General features: G+C 33.6%; 3 protein-coding genes across 3 annotated transcripts in view; 1 reads left to right on the top strand and 2 right to left on the bottom strand.

Moving 5' to 3' along the window:
• LOC136417014 (cytochrome c oxidase subunit 5B, mitochondrial-like) overlaps positions 1-982 on the bottom strand; it is a 46,504-nt gene extending 45,522 nt beyond the window's left edge. Inside the window, exon 1 of the mRNA XM_066402498.1 lies at positions 973-982. The gene's annotated coding sequence lies outside the window, so the exon portion shown is untranslated. The remainder of the gene's footprint in view (positions 1-972) is intronic.
• On the bottom strand, positions 441-1,940 carry LOC136417004 (uncharacterized). The gene is made up of 4 exons (XM_066402481.1): positions 1,521-1,940; positions 960-1,458; positions 758-901; positions 441-697 (listed from the first exon to the last, which is right to left on the bottom strand). The coding sequence occupies exons 1-4, from the start codon at positions 1,594-1,596 to the stop codon at positions 448-450; spliced, it is 969 nt and encodes a 322-aa protein (XP_066258578.1). The 5' UTR covers positions 1,597-1,940; the 3' UTR covers positions 441-447.
• Positions 1,941-5,126: 3,186 nt separating this feature from the next.
• On the top strand, positions 5,127-17,268 carry Syt14 (Synaptotagmin 14). Its single transcript, XM_066402476.1, has 10 exons — positions 5,127-5,432; positions 8,486-8,707; positions 8,969-9,236; positions 9,611-9,710; positions 9,824-10,081; positions 10,149-10,257; positions 15,623-15,780; positions 16,223-16,386; positions 16,440-16,581; positions 16,682-17,268. The coding sequence occupies exons 1-10, from the start codon at positions 5,399-5,401 to the stop codon at positions 16,880-16,882; spliced, it is 1,656 nt and encodes a 551-aa protein (XP_066258573.1). The 5' UTR covers positions 5,127-5,398; the 3' UTR covers positions 16,883-17,268.
• The last annotated feature ends 657 nt before the right edge of the window (positions 17,269-17,925 follow it).

The raw sequence follows: 17,925 nt of genomic DNA, 5'->3' as shown, positions 1-17,925 counted from the left end.
TGAGAAGTTTAACGTTCTAAATTTATCGCTGAAGACCTAAATAAATCTGTTTTTACAATTTCTGCATTTTTTATTTGTTAATTACGAGTAGTTCTAACACGTTCAAAGAGAGTCTAGCACGAGATATTGTTAAAAATAAAGTTTAAAAAAGAACGAAACTACTTGTAATATTAATACAAAATTTTATTTTTTTTTAGTTCTTCAGTGATAATATAGAACGTGAAAGTCTTTAATAAAGAAGAAAAAAAAACATGCAGGCGCCCATAAGAAAAACAAAAGTTTAAGTTTTCACACTGCATAACATATTTTATATATTTTTCCTCGCCATACAGGGAGGTACATAATTCAATCCTACGAAGAACTGTAGTAAAATGCGACAAGACAAGAAAATTCACAAGTACACGCAAGCCATAACATTTAAAATTACATATCTTTAGAAAACATATATTACAATGCTCTCTCTTTAACAATCTGCCCATCTTCAACTTCAAATTCACGACCTTCCTCGTCATCCCCATTGATTTCTATTGCATAAAGCTGATAATCCACCGCATAAATCACTCTCAAGAAGGTCACTATAACTTGACCCACAAATAGAATCACCGTTACATTAAATGCATGCGACAGTACCAGATAGGGCAAATAAAAATTGCCTTGGCGTTCGTGCAGTGTGAATTTGTTGAGAAGTGGAGAACAACTGCAATTTAGTAAAACATTTATTTTCTGTGAACATAAAGGTTCAGTAGATGCAACTTACCTGTCATCCTCTGTGAAAATTTGGAACGCCTCACAAAACTGCCTCATACCACCCTTAATTACGATAGACCCCAACAAGTTAAGTACTCCCAATAAAATTGATGAAATCAGGATCGGGTAGATAATGTTTTGAGGTCTATTCAACCTAAAGACATAATTGCGTTACCTCCCGAGTGTCGAAATCTACAGATAATAGAACTTACGTATTACTTTTACCTTTTCCGCCTTTAGAGCACATGGCAAGTAGTACCACAAAGAACGTGGCAAATATGAAGGTGGTCAGTGCCACTCCTAAAACAAAGTTACACCAAAAATTCGGCGCAAACATTGTCTTCCTTAGGTCAATTTTAGCATAAGTTACTGCAGTCAAGTCGTCTTCGTTTCGAAATATATGCGTCTCGTTTTTAAACACTATCAAGGGTTGAATTTCAGTGTTCGTTTCATTAGTTCTATCTGTTGCAGAGGAGTCCTCCAGCAGTGTGCTATTCAAGGAGTCATCCACCAGAGTGTGGTTCTGTGAGGGTAAAGGTGCAATATCCTTAGAAGTTAAGTCTATAGATTGAGGAAGAAGCTCCGTTTGGAAGGATATATCGCTGCAGAAGAGAATGCAGTTGTACTTGAAGGTCTGGAACATGTTGCCCGCAGCCATTGCTGTTATGAAGGAGTTTAGAGCTATAGCGACATAGATTGATAAGTGAAGAGCTGAAAATTTCATTAGTCCCATGGCATAAATGGTTAAAATGAAGTCGCGAAGAAGAACTTACCCTTCCATATGATGTTGACTTTAGAGACACTTTTATCCGCAAAATATAGAAGTATATTCCCTCGCTTCGACTCCATGTTTCAGTAATTCCGAAATCCGATAGGAACGTAGGTGTAGTAAACGATTTAATTCATAACCAGACCACATGAGCGAATCATCAGAAATAAACATTACAAAACTGTTTACAATAATAATTATAATTCGCGATTTAAGGCGGTCAGTGTTGGCGCTTGTACAAAGACGCAGTCGATAGTGAAGTCATATAACGAATATTTCATTATATGGGTGCTGAAAACATTAAAAGAGCAGTTACCGAGCAACCAATAAAAGGCGCGGAAAAACAATACACACAGTAAATTTTATTGCCGGTTGGGTATTGCCTTAGGGAGGAAGGCGTGCGTCCCTCCGGGAAGTCGAATAGTTATATTTCAGGTCATCTCTTTTTGAATATGTGACATCGCGTCGCAATGTTATAAATTAGAAAACTGATAATATCTCTAGCATTGTTACTAAATAGGGAACGTGTAATTCAACTAATATTAGTAGGTACGTAGGCATTATTAGTTAGGACGCATCACACTTCAGTCGGGAAAAATTCATGCGCTATACGGCTCGAGAAAGTTAAAAAAGGAAAAGTTCATGTGGATAACGTAGTATACAGGGTGTTCTTTCTACGTGCGTTCACTTTCGTTACTTTCGAGATGGTCGGAGTTACAAAGTTAGTCAAATAGACCAAAGGTTACCGTCGTTGTGAACTTTAAATTTCAAGATAACGTTTCGATTTTTGAAACCGTCATTAACTTTTTTTTATGACGGCCATAAAGTAACAAATGTATCGTCTGCGACATCATTAGACAAGCTTCATCGTGCTCTATCTTGCAATCCATCACATTCGAAGTTTTTCATATGTCGCTTTTTCGTCGAATGAAGTAATATGGATCATCTATTTATCCTAGAGTGCTTAAAAAGGCTTGGAAATGCTTTTTAGGGACCTTCATATTACACAATTTTCAAAATCGCAAAAAATAAGTACTACTGCAACCTTACATCTCAGAAACCAAAGGAGATATTGCGAATTCCTTTGAGCAGGATCATAAAGCGCGTCAGGAGGATTAATATGAACGGCGTGTTCTTGAACTCCAAATTGTGCAATTTTGCTTTAATTTAACCGACCTCGTATTTTTTGAAATTTAGAAATGGATATCCTGTATACGGAGCGATTCATTAACAATGGGACAACCAAAAGCTGGAAATACTACACGTGAAATGGTAACGATTGGATTAAACATGCTTTATCCGAAAATTTACGGTTTCGGATATACATATACAGGGTGTTGAAAATTGAAATTTTAATTTTTTTTTGCTATTATACTGAAAATGTCTAGGTTAGATACTAGAAAATGTGTAAAGTTATGTTTTTTTTTTAAGTAACGAATAAGTTACATTTTGCAAATTCTGCTTTGCTAATAGAGATTGCTACTTACGTTCAATTTTACAAAATGTACAGTTAATAACTTTTTATCTTGTACGTCTAATATGAAATTTGATTCAAAATTTGAACGATCAAACATTTTTCCATTAATTTGTATTCTTGTTTCATTTCGATATCTCGATCCGTTTTTGAAAAAAATCTATTTAACGAACATTATGGTTAAATTTAATAATTCAAGAAATTAAAAGCGCAAGAAACCAAATGTATTTAAATTTTCTAGGACATATAAAAATTAAATAAATAATGTACGTAACAATGATTTAAAGTAATTTTTCAAACTGTTAACCATTGATATACTTTACGTAACGCCTTCTAAAAGACATCCGAGTTTGGAACAATATATTGGGATTGCCTTAGATTTGTTAGAGAATACAAGGTTTCAGGAATAACACCACACACATGTTTAAGAGTGATTATAATTTCGATATATAAAAAAGAGGAGGAAACAAGTTAAAAAAGTAAAAGAAAGACTAAACCAACGATTCTAAGTCTATGAATTTTAAAAAACTACTACGGCTCTTGTTCAAAGCCTGGCCCTGGCGGTGTTCCTGATAATATGTACTGAGTCATCATAATAATATCGGGAATGCGTTATTGCTGTTGTGTATCACTAAAGATATTGATAATCCAACAAGATTGATGTTGCAGAACGTATCTTATTCGTCACTTAAAAAAAGCATAACTTTACCAATTTTCAAGTGTCTAATCTAGATATTTTTAGAATAATGGCAAAAAAATGAATTAAAATTTCAATTTTCAACACCCTATATATGTATATCCAAAACTATACATTTTCGGATAAAGCATATTTAATCCATTCGTTACCATTTGACTTGTAGTAGCTCTAGCTTACGGTTGCCTCATTGTTAATGAATCAATCTGCATGTAATAATATCGTGCGGCTCTAAATACCCCCCCACTTTTTGACACTTTATAATTTTTTTTACTTTCATAAGTAACATTAAATATGGCAAAAAATTCTATCTTTTGATATTTGTTTATTTTTTTATAAATATTGCTTACGTCACTGGTAGGGCAAAAAGCTTATTTTTTAAAATCGAAATATGAATGAAATGACACCTCAAATTAAAGGTTTTTCAAAATTACATTTAATGATGTATTGCAATTAGAAATCTATCTATTAGTTTTTCAGAAAAACAGCCATAAATTTGGTAACAAATGAAATACAAATTTAGTTAATTAGTATGTAAATGATAAAAAAACTTGTTTATTGATAGGAGAATGGTTAGTTTTCAATTTTGTGCTCGCAAACAGTCTTTGGTTAAAAAAGAAAGAACAAATAAATAAATAAAAATAGCCAAAACCTGTTTATGAGCACAAAATTGAAAACCAACCAATTTCCTATTAACAAACAAGTTTTTCCACTGTTTATGTACTATTTAATTGAGTTTGTATTAAATTTTTTACCAAATTTATAGCTATTTGTCTCATAAACTAATCGAAAGATTTTTAATCGGAATACACCATTGAATGTAGGTTTGAAAGACTTTTATTTTGAGGTGTTTCCTGACCCATATTTCGATTTAAAAAAATAGGCTTTTTGCCCTATCGGTGACGTAAGCAATATTTAAAAAAATTAACAAATGTCGAAAGATAATATTTTTGTCCTATTTAATGCTGTTTTTTAATTTTTTTTTAATAATAATTCGTTAAGAACTTAACAGGGAGGACAATTTAGAGTCGCACAGTATACATTTGGAAATGCCCCAATACAATGGTTGAAGGGAAAATGAAGCGAGATTGCCTTGTCACTCTTTAGTCGTGTAACTGTCTGCTATTAATGTAGGGGATCCTGATTTAATTCAGTGATTTGTATTATTGTTACTAGTTATTATTAACATTGTTTAAAATTCTGGAATCCCCAAAAATTGAACCTTAAATCGACACTCTTTGCTGGGGAAATTCTCGCACATTCATAAATCGACATGCCATTAGCCACTCAGTCATCCCTTTTTATCGCTTTCCGCACCAACTATCATTGTTCACCGGATCCTGCGGAAATAAACGCACGTAGCAGGGGAAAGTCCTTGCAAGGACCTTTCGCCCTTACGCAGGCGTCCAGCTGTTGGTTTTTGCTTTCCGCGCAGGACTCTAACGCGGCTCCGATCACAAAATGTTTTCGATAGTGTCCGCAAAATTTATAGAACTAAGTACGGTTGTCCTTTCAGTAAGTAGCACATTTAAATGTTTTAGTGAATCAAACAAGTACTGCTTCTAGTGTGACAGTAATCCAGTTTTTTTAAACTTCCTACCTATTTTTCGTTCGCGGTTTGGTGTTAGAAAGTGCTGATCAGTGTTTGTGCTACTTTTTTGAATAAGAATTTAGATCATGGGAACTTGATTTTGGATGCCCAGCATAGATAAGGATGGTCCTCATTTCAGACTATAGTCCGATTACAGGTAATGAATAGAAATAGTTTCTCTTTGTGTTTGAGTGATTCTGTGTTATTCCTAAAATTAAAAAAGGACAAGGTGTATGTTTGGCACAGTGTCCTAACTAATGCGTAGCTAGGCCAACGTACTTCGCTTGTGTGAAGGTACATAAATCTAATCGGTGTCATCAGCGCTTTGTCCTGCACCATATTCACGTATCACTGCAATATGAATGGCCGTTGTGACCTACTTTCCAGAAAATGCTCCCTGACGCTAAAGAAGGCGAATTGCGTATCCGCATTATTAATAGGCATTACGATGATAATTTATTCAAGGATTTCTTCGTGAAGTCGCTTCATTAATTAATTTACGTATGTAAAGCCTCTTTTTCATTAACAATTTCGCCGTGAATTAATTTACGAAGAAAGCACTTTTTCTGCTTAGGCATTAAAGTGAGAATTTATGCTTTCAGATTTGTGTCATTTGCTATTTTTCCACCCAATTACTTCTTTTGTCAATCGGGGAAAAACGGATGAATCAATACCGATCCAATGAAAATTTATTGTCTTCAGTACTTCAGTAATCACTATCAGTTTCTATTGAACGTTCCTCGTTCGGCAAATTTACAACTTTTGCTCAAATTATTGAATTTTTGTTGAACTATTTCAACTTATTCCATAAAAAAATATCAAACGATTCATTCAAAACCATCTGGCAACCTGTATCTAGTGTTTTTACCCTTTTGGTAAGAATTTTTATGCTAAAACAACTTCTCAAATAGCTGAACTAATGAAAGTCCAACATATTCCGAATGGTACTGCAATAGGACATCTTCTATGAATATCACCAGACAAAATTCCTTGGATGGAATTGAAGCAGGTTCAGAGTTCGTTACACATTTATCGTTTTTCTTATAAGTTTCACCTTTACTTCAGCTCGCAGTTTTGATTCCGCTAAGTTACCAATTGATCCACCGTTATCCTCGTTACCTTTGTCCGTCAGTACAAATTTTTGCCTTTTTGACAATTTTTTCGGTTAGGAGGTTCACTGAAAACAGTGTTCACATCAATGCTGTATGCAATTTCGAGTGCCTCTTGCAATGTAAAACTTTTGCACTAATTGCGAATTTTATATTACGAGAAAATTTGTTAAATAATACGTCCTAGCGTAACCATATGGTAACCGTAAGAAAAAAGGGTACATTTCTAAGCTTCTTAAATAAGTATTCAGGAGAATACTACAAATTCGCATCCACCGCCAACCGATAAATCATTAGCATTCCTTGACTGTCATATCGTAACTAAACGTACAGAGTGGTCCACGTAAGATGGTTCACTACCTGATCTCAAAAACTGTAAGGATTAAAAAAAAAGTTTAACATAAAAGTTATTCAGTTTTTCATGGATTTTTAGTTTTTAATATTTTTGAAGTTACAGGATGGTCTAGAAAACCGTGGCGAGACTGTTTTTTTTTAATGAAATACCCTATATTTTGTTAGGGATACTAATTCTGCTTGTAATTATAAGTATTTTTGGTCATTATAACATAGGAAATTTTTTTAGCAGGTTTCGAATTAATTCAATTTAAAGATCGGAAGAAAAATAAGCTTCTGAAAATTCTCAATAAATTCACAAAATGTTAATTGAACCGTTTGAAAATTTGTTCAGTTAAAAATAAAGGGTGGTTCTACTAGAGTTTATTTCTAATTTTTGAGACATTTTTTACAGGGTGTGAAAAGAAATAAAAACTTTTCACATTCCAAGTGTCTCGAACTCAACAAGTACATTTAAGGTATAAAGATATAAGTCAGGCCAAACAAGCATAATACTCTGATCCATTTCCCAATTAATATAGCGAATTTCTCCCCCTAACATTTGCTACTTTCCAACAGGTGTTTGCTGTTGCTAACGCCAGGTTTTACAGGGTCGTGATGAAACTTAGAGCGATCTCAAAAGCCTTCATTAATGTGTAGCCGGGCATGGAAGGCAACAAATAACGAAAACCCCTGACTATATCACGTTTGGCTTCAAAATTGAAAAGTAACGCGTTTAAATCTTACAAAACATTCAATTTCAATAGCTATTATTCAGCGTATTACTATGAATTTGTAAAAGTAAATCCCGCCTCTCAGCGACAAACGTCCTTCAGGTCACACAGGTTGCCGTGAACTTATCGATTTTCCCGTTTACTGCAATGATCCCGGTTTTCATTCACGAGGTACACACTTCAGACAGTTTTGTATTATTTACGACAATTTTTGTTTAATCATGTTATATTCATTGATATGTACGTTTTTTTTAAGGCGAATCCCCCTTTGTGATTTCCCGAATTAAGCAAATATAAAGTGGGACGCACTGAGCTTTCAGTTGTCGCACACCCCGATGAGAGCACTCGCAGGGTGCAGTTAAACGACCCTCACCAAAAGAGACACTGATTAAGTTTCTTTTTTTAGTCGACTGATTATTAACACGTGTCTTTGATGCATACTAAATTATTCATTAATGGCATAATTCAGATAGTATTTTTCTTTAATAGTAATTTTGAGAGCGTCGTAATTGGATTTATGCGGCCTATGGCGCCAATAATTTTTACCATCTTGACAAGTAATAATTTAATAGAATTTAGATCTTTTTAAATGCAGTCGGCTGATAAATGTTGGAACTAACTCGTAGTTTAGTGAGTGATAAATAATTTTGACTTCTGTTAGCGCGATCGCTACACCCGCAAAGCGATGAAACATTTCGGTTACTAATTCCCTGTCGTTAATACACTCGTTGGTTAAACAAGTGTCAAGCCACAAGCGATTTAATTTAACCAACTCATGATTCAATAAAACAACGGTGCGAAGCAACGTGACACATATTCTGCCGATCAATATCCAAAGGCCACGTGTTGGAGAGAAATAGGGTGGTTGTGGCTTAAAGGTTACTATCGATGTGGTTTCCGTAATTTGTTGCTATCTGCGTAAAATTACGTATCAATTAAAATATTAAGTTTCGCCAAAGCGCAACTGTATAACTATTATTCCCGTTGTCAACTAAGAAATTAATCATGCAGTTTTTTTTATTATGGTATTTCAGGCAAAGATGGTACATTTCTGGCCGCGTTTGCTGGATTAGGTGCCATAATGCTGGTAATCCTCCTCTATGTAAAAAACAAGGGCTGGGGATGGGGTACAGTAAGAGCAGTGAGTCTAAATTGTTGTGATGAGGCATGTCCTCCAGTAGCTTCTAGGGTGGTACCCAATCCTTTAGTGTCGCACATCACCAATATCACATCTCACTCATCAAGGAGTAAATTGGGTGAGTATCTACGGGGGGATATTATATAGGGGGGAATTTTAGAAATAAAATATTTTTAAAAACATATTAATTGACGCGTTTTCCCACTTTTGCTCCCCGGTGTATTACCGAGTTCCCAGATTTTACTTGCGCTCCATGCTTATTCCATAGTTTAGTCTAAATTCTGTGTGATCATATAAGTGCGTGTGGAAAAATGGTTTCATGTGATAAAACGCGAATGACCAGATTATTCATATATTTTTTTACTCGTATTTCTCTCAGTGAAAACCTTCACTTTCGATGGCGGAGACTCTAGTTCAGAATCAGAAATGGGTTGTTCGCGCAGCAGGCACAACTCCGATGTAGTTTCATTAGGGCCCAATCAGTTTCTGCCAGCGAGGCAGGACCTCATATCGTTAGTGGAAAAGGGTAGAGTGGGGCTAAGTAGCAATAGTTCCTGCTGCAGTTCCACTACCAGCTCCGTGGGAGAGAAGCATAAGTTGCCACCTTCAACGAAGGTTACTGCTGAAATTAATCAGGTTTTACATAAGTAAGTCTTAAATAATCGAAAACAGTTTGCCAACAGTGTGTTAAGTTTAATTTCATGTCAATGCACAGTGTGTTTTCATTTTTTATCATCAGTATTTGTCCTCAAATAATATTCAATTTTTATATTGGTATTTTCTCAACACGTATAAGTTCGTCCTAGATTGATTGATTAAATTGCTCAGAAAAATAATCGATTATCTTATACAAAAGGAAAATTATTGTTAATACGAGTCCACTTTCGTTTAACCATACGTGCATCATAAAAACTGTTTTATGCACGCTGCGACGTGCTATAATCATCGATTGTAATGCATGCGTAATAAAAAAATAAATCATTGGTTATTGGTTTTGAAGTATATGAGTTTTTATTTGCAGAACCGCAGACCTCCGGGAGACTAGAATCGACAATCATACTTATGAAGAGATTCTTAGTGCTACCGATATTCACCAACATAATGCCAACAACAACAGAGATGTAAGAAAAAAAGATACCATAACGCATAGTGCTCGTCAGTGTCAATCAAATGTTTGAATTATGAATGAAAGTCTGATTTACATTTTCATTTGCTCACCGAGTTTTGTTTCCAGTGTATTGTAGTAATGAATACCGACTGCGATGAACGTGCCATCGACGCCCCCGACGAAACCATCACAATATCTTGCGAAGTAGAAGGAAACAGGCTCATTGATCAAGAAAATGATTCCAGCATCGTTCGATCGGGTAATCGATGTGGCTATGTGGAAATTGCTTTGCTGTACGATGCACCAATGAGGAAAATGACCGTACACGTACTACAAGCAAGGGACATTCCTCATAGGGATCGTGGGCAACCCACTAATACCCAGGTGCGAAAGTTCATTTTAATAGCATGCTTTTACTAAGTAACTCAGCAATTTTGATGTCCTGATTTAGGTGCGTTTAATATTACTGCCAAGCAAGAAACAGAAGCACAAGACCAAAATTCGCTCAGGGGAAAACCCGCAATTTATGGAAAGTTTTCTTTTACATAGGGTTAACCCAGGTAAGTGAAAGGCGTAGAGTTTACGGTTTATGATCATTGTAAAGTAATTTAATGATAAAAGACTTTTACATATGAATATGGAAGTTACAGTATGCCGAGTGGCCGATGGAATTTCTCAGTTACCGTAGGAATAAAACCTATGAAATTAAAAACGTAAATATAGGGGATGATCATTAAAAAACCTAGTAGGTGACGGTGAACCATAAACGTTTACTATTTACCATTAAACATTTTACTACTACCAGATAAGAAATGAATTTATCCGAGAAATGCCTCTGATATTTCAATGCTTAATGATCACCCTTTATTATATAACAATAATGAAAATTTATAATAAGAATTAATTTTTTTAACTAAATTTTATTTGTGACGTGCAATTTTTGAAAATGCATAAATTTTAGACGGAAATGTAAATCTGTTCATGCTCCATTTCTTTGATTCTCTGAATAAGACATATCGGCTTGTTACTTGAATAGGAAAAATGTTTAACGTGCCTCTATATTTCACAGCATTTGTATTTTTCTTCAATGTATCGAAATTGTTCAGCAAATCACCGATATTTCCAAATTGAGGAGTAACAATTTTGATCAAACGTTTGAAAACTCTTGCCCCACATCGCTCTAAATGATAAATCAGTTTCTGCTTTCTTTTTATGTCCTGAATAAGGCGATTTTGTTTGAAGAGCACACGGGAAAAACGATGAGAATCCATTTTTATGGCAATGTGAGGTTTTTGCAGTTTCATATAGCCTTTCATATGCTTCATCTTTTAGCTATAAGGTAAACGGAAATAATGATAACAATCTCGGGAAAATTCCGACTTTGATCCGCAAAAAACGATGAACATCCACGAGTAACGCGAAACAGTAATAAAAGTCTCCATACTCAGAAAACTAGTAGGTGGTGGTATCATTATCCTGTCCTGTTATTATTACTTTTAATTGTTGTGCAGTCTTTAAAGGGACGCCCACGTGTGTGTTGTTTACAGTATCAATTTATACGTATTGCGCCATGGAAAAAAAACGTAAGGCCTATGGAAAAATATCCAACATCACAAAGAAATTAAAGATTCAAAGCCATGAAATGCTTCGGAACTCGACTGCTGATGCAAACGTTATAAGTGCTTTCTTAAAATCAGTGTTGAAGATAGACGACAAATACTTAAAAATTTTAACTAATTAGAGACAGTGGATGATCAAAACCCTTACTTATCTGGACTTATAACAGTAATGGATGTTACGAGAAGAAGACATAGATATGATGAAATTGAAGTTTTCAAATTCAACGACGCCTCTTATGTCTATAGAGTTCGATGTAATTTAGAAAACAATGAAATTACCGTCGGGGACACTCAGGAATATTATAAAGCATTTATGTCTTTGAATATGTTTATATATTGTATGAAGAATATAATCGATACAAACCAGCTTAAAGATTAATGGAACGTTTAAGAAAGATTCAAGAAGTTAGCATAAAAATAGACCACACGAGCTGTTAAATGAAACCTTAAATAAAGTATGTGAACATATTGCTTCATTTAAATGTATACTCGCTCACTTTAGCTTAACGAAAGCTAGTAGAATTTGCTTTTCCGAAGAACTAAAGATGAAACAAATGTATGAATTATTTAAGATTAAACATTCAGAGGCTAAAATATCACATAACCGTTATAAAGAGATTTTTAACGAATGATTTAACATTGGTTTTGAATATCTAAGATCTGATACTTACTCCAAATATGATGAAATTACAGTTCTATAAAAAAATTCAGAATTGAATCTCTCTAAAGCAAATGAATTGGATAAAAAGTGTTTTGAAAATGAAATAAAAAAAATTGAGGTGGAGGAAAAGTTGCATCTTGCCAAACCAATTACTTTTTATAATAGAAAACGGTAATTAAAAAAATCTACTAGACAATAAATCGAACTTGAAGCTATATTAGGTGTCCTCAGATGGGATTGCCTGTACCATAAATGGACTAAGATTTGCGTTTTTCGATAAAAAGTTACTCTTCATCAAAGTTTTTGCTTGTTCCAAAAACATCTTTCATCCTGAAAAAAATTAGTGTCTTATACGGTGACGTCAGAATATTTCAAAATATGGTTTTGGCTAAAGAGTAAACTAACTCTATTTCTTATTTTTAAGCAGAATGTTACTTGAAGAAGTTGCTTAGAATTACTTTAATAGTCAAAATCCAAAATTTCAATGGTTTTTATTTAGAAATTGATAAATAACTCTTAACCTAACTAAAGAAATAAGAAATTGTTACTACTAAGAAGAATAGATACGGCCTATTGCACTTGAAAGCTAGCGCCTTCAACGCATTTTTCCAAAAATGTTTTGAATTTTTTGTATCCAAAATGAATAATGTCTTGATTTATTTCAGCCACAGCTTCAATTATTATACTTTTATTTTAATTGACGTTATGTGGTAGTAGTTGTTTGTAAAAGAAGACATTACCTGCTGTGAGGTTAGGCGACCTGGTATACAACAGATAGGCAAGATAGGCCAAAACCTAGCTTTCCACTTTTCAAGAAAATGCCTGTCTAACTAATTTAGTACTTAAAGTGTTAATTGAGCAAGACATCCATCTTGTTAATAATATGCGTTGTATCTGAATTCCAAATTTTTGTTTTCAAATTTAAGTCTGAAAAAAGTGTCTAACATCTCTAAGTATGAATTTTGATCAAGATTTTCTTGAAAAAAAAAATTGATCCATGATTTGATTGTAAAGAATAGCGTAACAAATATTTCTTTTCTTGAACTTCTGACTTCGTGAAGTAATAATAAAATTTAGATTTCCTTGTAACCAAAGCCGACAATTTGTGCAGCTACAATATTTGTATTAAATGTGCATTCAGGAGTGAAAATAATATTTTTGTAAACTCGCATATCTTCCAGAATTTCTTTTCCAATTTCCAAACAAAAATCCAACTGATGTACGTCATTGCCATCTTCTAGCGTATGCAAAATTTTCGGCTGTATGATTTAAAGTTATTATTTTTTTAAAACTTCATGAATATGCGTCTTGGTAATATTTATTTGACCCGACCTTTTCCTTAATGATACCTTCGGATTCTGTGTCACTGAGTCAATAACTAATAGCGTCGCTGCATCATATTCATTATGGATTTTCCTTGGTCTCTTTACATTGTTCACATTACCTGTTCAATCAAATGTTCGTAGAAATTTTTTAAGATCTGTCGACTGACTTATACCTCAGGATATTTTTGGTGGAATATTTCAATAGCATAATGATCATAAATATCACCAATGCTGTAGCACTTAATCAAATAAATTCGATGCTGTAAAGTGAATATTTATGCATAATAATTAAAGAAGCGTCAGAGCAACTTATTTTTTTAAATGATGACAGTTATATTTAGAATACCTGTCGAAACTTGCGAATTAGGTACTTACAAGTACTTACCTGCCTACATAATAGCAATTTTCGTTGGCTTAAGAGTGATTTATACATTTTAAAATAAAAACAAATAAAATTTTGTATTTTGACTATTAAAATAATTCTAAGCAACTTCTTCAAGTAACAGTTTATTTAAAAATAAGAAATAGTATCAGTTTACTCTTAAGTTAAAACAATGTTTTGAAAGATTCTAACCTTCCCATGTAAGAAAATCATTTTTTCTCAAGATGAACGGTGTTTTTAGAGCAAGCAAAAACTTTTATGAAGAGTGACTATTTGTCAAAAAATGAAAAATTTGGTCTGTTTATGATTTAGCTAACTTCATCTGAAGACACCCTATGGTATGAATGGATTATTCCAAAAATGTGTCAATTCCTAATATATCTACCAACGACATGTACTATAGCCATCAATTATCGCTATACTTGTTTAATGCTTATTTCAACAAACTGTATTTTTTGTATTATTTTGTCTACAACTATTTGTCCATTAACGTCAAACGCCTCCATATTTTCTGCGATTCACGTGGAAGATAAAACAAAAACTACACCATTTTTGAATTTCTCCACTATGTGGTTCATTATGAAAGAAGGTAAGAATTCGTTCGAGTTACTTTTCCTGTACGTGGTCACTCTTATATGCAGAGCGACAAAGATTTTGGATTGATAAATCAAAAATCAAGAACAGAGACTCGTTCTGCCTGAATTGACGTACTACATTCACAAAACATCTCCAACAAACACACAAAGAAAAGCGCCTTTCCAATTCAATAAAAGAATTACGCGTTGATATTGAACATTCTAGGTTCATTTTTAATCGTTTTTCATATAACAGTTTGTGAGAGTCAGTTGATCTTGTTGAAAAATCATTGAAACTTAATTCAACTAGCGAATTCAACCTCTCAGACTTTTTGTATAAAGGTAAAGAAGGAGTAGGTAATATTAAACAACAGTGAGAGTTATTTTTTAGGTATGATTTTCTTATCATAGAAAAAATGTCAAAACGCACAATAGCTTTCAAAGCATTACAGTGAGGAGTAAAAGAAATGTTTGTGCAATTTAAAACATAAATAAGCAATAATGTTTTATGATGAAGTAAAAATGAATATTTCTTTAGTAAAAATTTCACAAAAATTCTCATTGTTCTTCCTTGTAATGCCATGTAATTTTGATACAATATTAATTGTAATATCTCTAAAAATTAAGGATTTAATGGCAAAAAATCTTTATAAATTAGTTAGATAATGTATAAACAGAATCAAAATATGTTTTGAAAGCTAAAATCATTTTTTATCTAGCTTTTTCAACGTTTTTAACACTAAAGTTGTTTTCTGAACATTTATTATTTTTTGACTAATTATCCTTCTTCCTGCGTATTTCATAAATTTGTAGTTTTTTTTAATGCGCAGAACTTTTTCAGTAAAGCATTGATTTTTCCAAAAGGATCGGTAACCCTTTAAATTTGAAAACTCTCGACCTTCATCACTCTAAATCTCTCTTGATACTCTCACGTGTTAAACCGTTTCGATTATTAATCGTCTTCGTTAGTACACTTCTTGGTTAAATAACTATTCAAATATTTAGGCGTTCACCATGAAGCATTGTCTGTTTACTATATTTATGTTTTAAGCTTTATAGTAACACGTACCTATTTTCAAGGCCACTCGGTACATCGCTGTAAATTCGCTGTGTTCTTCTGTAAATCCTATTTTAAATTTAATATGTACTTATAAGAATTAGATGAATGTCGTAAGCCTTGAAATCTTCATGTTTTTCTATCTACCTCCCCTTTGCACATGTCGTGAAATGAAATTTGTTCAGTAAATGATAATATAAAGAAATCACGAATTTTAAGTAATTTCAGTAGAAAAACTCCACCTAAATCAACTTCATAAATAATGACTAGCATAACCATTAAATGCATTCCATATTATGCTTTCAGAGGATGTAAATTCAATGGGAATCAGGCTGCGACTATATGGCTGTGAACGCATGCGACGAGAAAGACTAATTGGCGAGACCTTACTTAGTTTCGCAAATATCAACTTGGAATTAGAGAATAATTTATGGCTAACTTTGGAGTCGCGATCCAACACTACGGTATGTGATAAACTCATCTACGAGGTACCTACTGATTTCCTAACTTCTCTTATCAGTGTACTAGTCTGCACAGTCTGCACTATGGCGACTCTACGTAGTAGATATGTTCATAAAATATATCGGTTGTCTCAGAATTATTAGTACAAATGACTTGTTTTCGTTAGACAGGGTGTATAGGTTCATCCGTATTTGATGAGATTTTGAGTGTCTTAACGAGCCTCCTTGAATGGCAACTTCAAGAACGTTTTTAATATTATGGACATGACAAAGTCTGCACCCTTAGCTAGATTATTTTAGACTTTTTGTGTTACGATGTCCTTGTCCTTGCTCGTAGCACGGTATGTAATGACAGTAATGATTACTTGTCTTCGAATCATAACTTCAATTTATGGCCTCTATTTGTAAATTTTTACATTCTAAAAATGTGTCTTGTTTTTTTCAGTTGAGCGGATGTACTGGAGAACTGATGAGTTTATCCAGGTCGGACAGTACGGGTTCCACCCACTCAATGCATCATGGCGGAGTACCAGAACTCCTTCTAGGATTATGCTATAATTCTATCACTGGAAGGCTTAACGTCGAAGTTGTCAAGGGGTCACATTTTAGGTTCGATTCAATCGAAACCTTCTTATTTCGTATTACATTGCAAACATTTGCAGAAATCTGGCTCTGAATAGAGCACCGGATACTTACGTGAAACTGAATCTTGTCAGCAGTACGGGTCAGGAACTAGCACATAGCAAATCCACTGTTAGGAGGGCTCAACCCAATCCACTGTTTAAGGAAACATTCGTTTTTCAAGTGAGTTTCTTCTTAAAATATTTTGCTCAACTTCAAATATACGCTACAGATTTTTATTATGTCTTTCCAATACTACAACAAATTCGATTTTGTCTTTTAGGTGGCACTGTTTCAATTGGCTGATGTGACACTAATGGTCTCAGTGTATAACCGCAAAGGAGTGGCGAAAAAGAAGGAAATGGTGGGATGGTTTAGTTTAGGTTTAAATTCCAGTGGTGCTGAAGAACTAGCTCATTGGATGGACATGAAAGAATTTCAACAAGAGCAAATTTGTCGTTGGCATATTTTGGTGCAGTCATAGCGAAATCATAGACGGCGGAAGGGGCGTGCGGTAAAGTAGGTCTTATGACATTTTTTTGGTAGTATAAGGGATTTTGTGATGTTTTTTGAAGGAGATAAGATATATATTTCATGTATTTTCTATTCCAATTGACTTTTTATGCGAATTTTGACATGTATACTTATAGAATTTTTTACAAGGTTATTTTGGTCTGACCTGGACAGGATAAAATCACGCAATACGCTATATTTATAAGATTCGTTTTTGTAATATTCGGTGATTTTTTAACGGCTATATAAATACTAAAATCTTGAAACTTTAGATCGAAATGAAACTTGATGAGGGACAAATATCTTTCAACCTTTATTTTACCCTCTTCCTCTACCCTTTTATTTTCAAACCATGTCAATGCGGCCTCAAGACATAATAATTTTTTCCATGAAAATTGAGACTCAACGCGCGCTGAACGGGCAAATGGAGGAATTTTGATTGACATTTTCAAATAATGAACAAAGTCAAATGATTTCTTATTTCAAAAGTGTCTACACTCATTCCTTAATTGTGGCCAACCATGGGGATTGGATAACCAAGGGAATTTCCTCCTTTTAAAATACATGTGTGTTTTATATTAATATACATATATATCCCCACACGACTTGGTGGGTCTAATATTATGGAATCTTCCATTGTGTATCGCTTCATTTTTCATATAGACATGTAGAAATTTAAATAAAATACAGGGTGTATTCAAAAAATGGCCGCCAAGCTTTTCAGTGCATAGTTGGAAGTCTATCTGAACTTTACCAAATAATTTAACAAAATTGCTTTCCTCACTCGTTTCGTTTGATTACTTTTCCCCTTATGTAAATCCAAAGTTGAAAATATAACTTTTTTATTTCACTATGTTTTTTCAAGCAGAAAAAGTCCCTATATCACTCCCAATCACCAAATGGCCTAACATAATATCAGACAAATAAATTTATTCAATCCGTTATGTATTATAAAACATCACTGAAATGATCTTGATTGATTGGACATATTACTATTTAATAAATTATTTTATT

Source organism: Euwallacea similis, chromosome 26, assembly GCF_039881205.1.
Source record: "Euwallacea similis isolate ESF13 chromosome 26, ESF131.1, whole genome shotgun sequence".
Classification (NCBI taxonomy): domain Eukaryota; kingdom Metazoa; phylum Arthropoda; class Insecta; order Coleoptera; family Curculionidae; genus Euwallacea; species Euwallacea similis.
This window is presented reverse-complemented; position numbering and strand designations above follow the sequence as displayed.

Bases quoted from the DNA above. Each gene is read 5' to 3' on its own strand.
- Syt14 (XM_066402476.1), top strand. From the start codon at position 5,399: ATGGTCCTCATTTCAGACTATAGTCCGATTACAG. The intron at 8,708-8,968 runs GTGAGTATCTAC...TATTTCTCTCAG, and splicing joins CTCATCAAGGAGTAAATTGG to TGAAAACCTTCACTTTCGAT. The intron at 10,082-10,148 runs GTGCGAAAGTTC...GTCCTGATTTAG, and splicing joins GGCAACCCACTAATACCCAG to GTGCGTTTAATATTACTGCC.
- LOC136417004 (XM_066402481.1), bottom strand. From the start codon at position 1,596: ATGGAGTCGAAGCGAGGGAATATACTTCTATATTTTGCGGATAAAAGT. The intron at 1,459-1,520 runs GTAAGTTCTTCT...TGAAATTTTCAG, and splicing joins AGTCAACATCATATGGAAGG to CTCTTCACTTATCAATCTAT. The intron at 698-757 runs GTAAGTTGCATC...ACTAAATTGCAG, and splicing joins ATTTTCACAGAGGATGACAG to TTGTTCTCCACTTCTCAACA.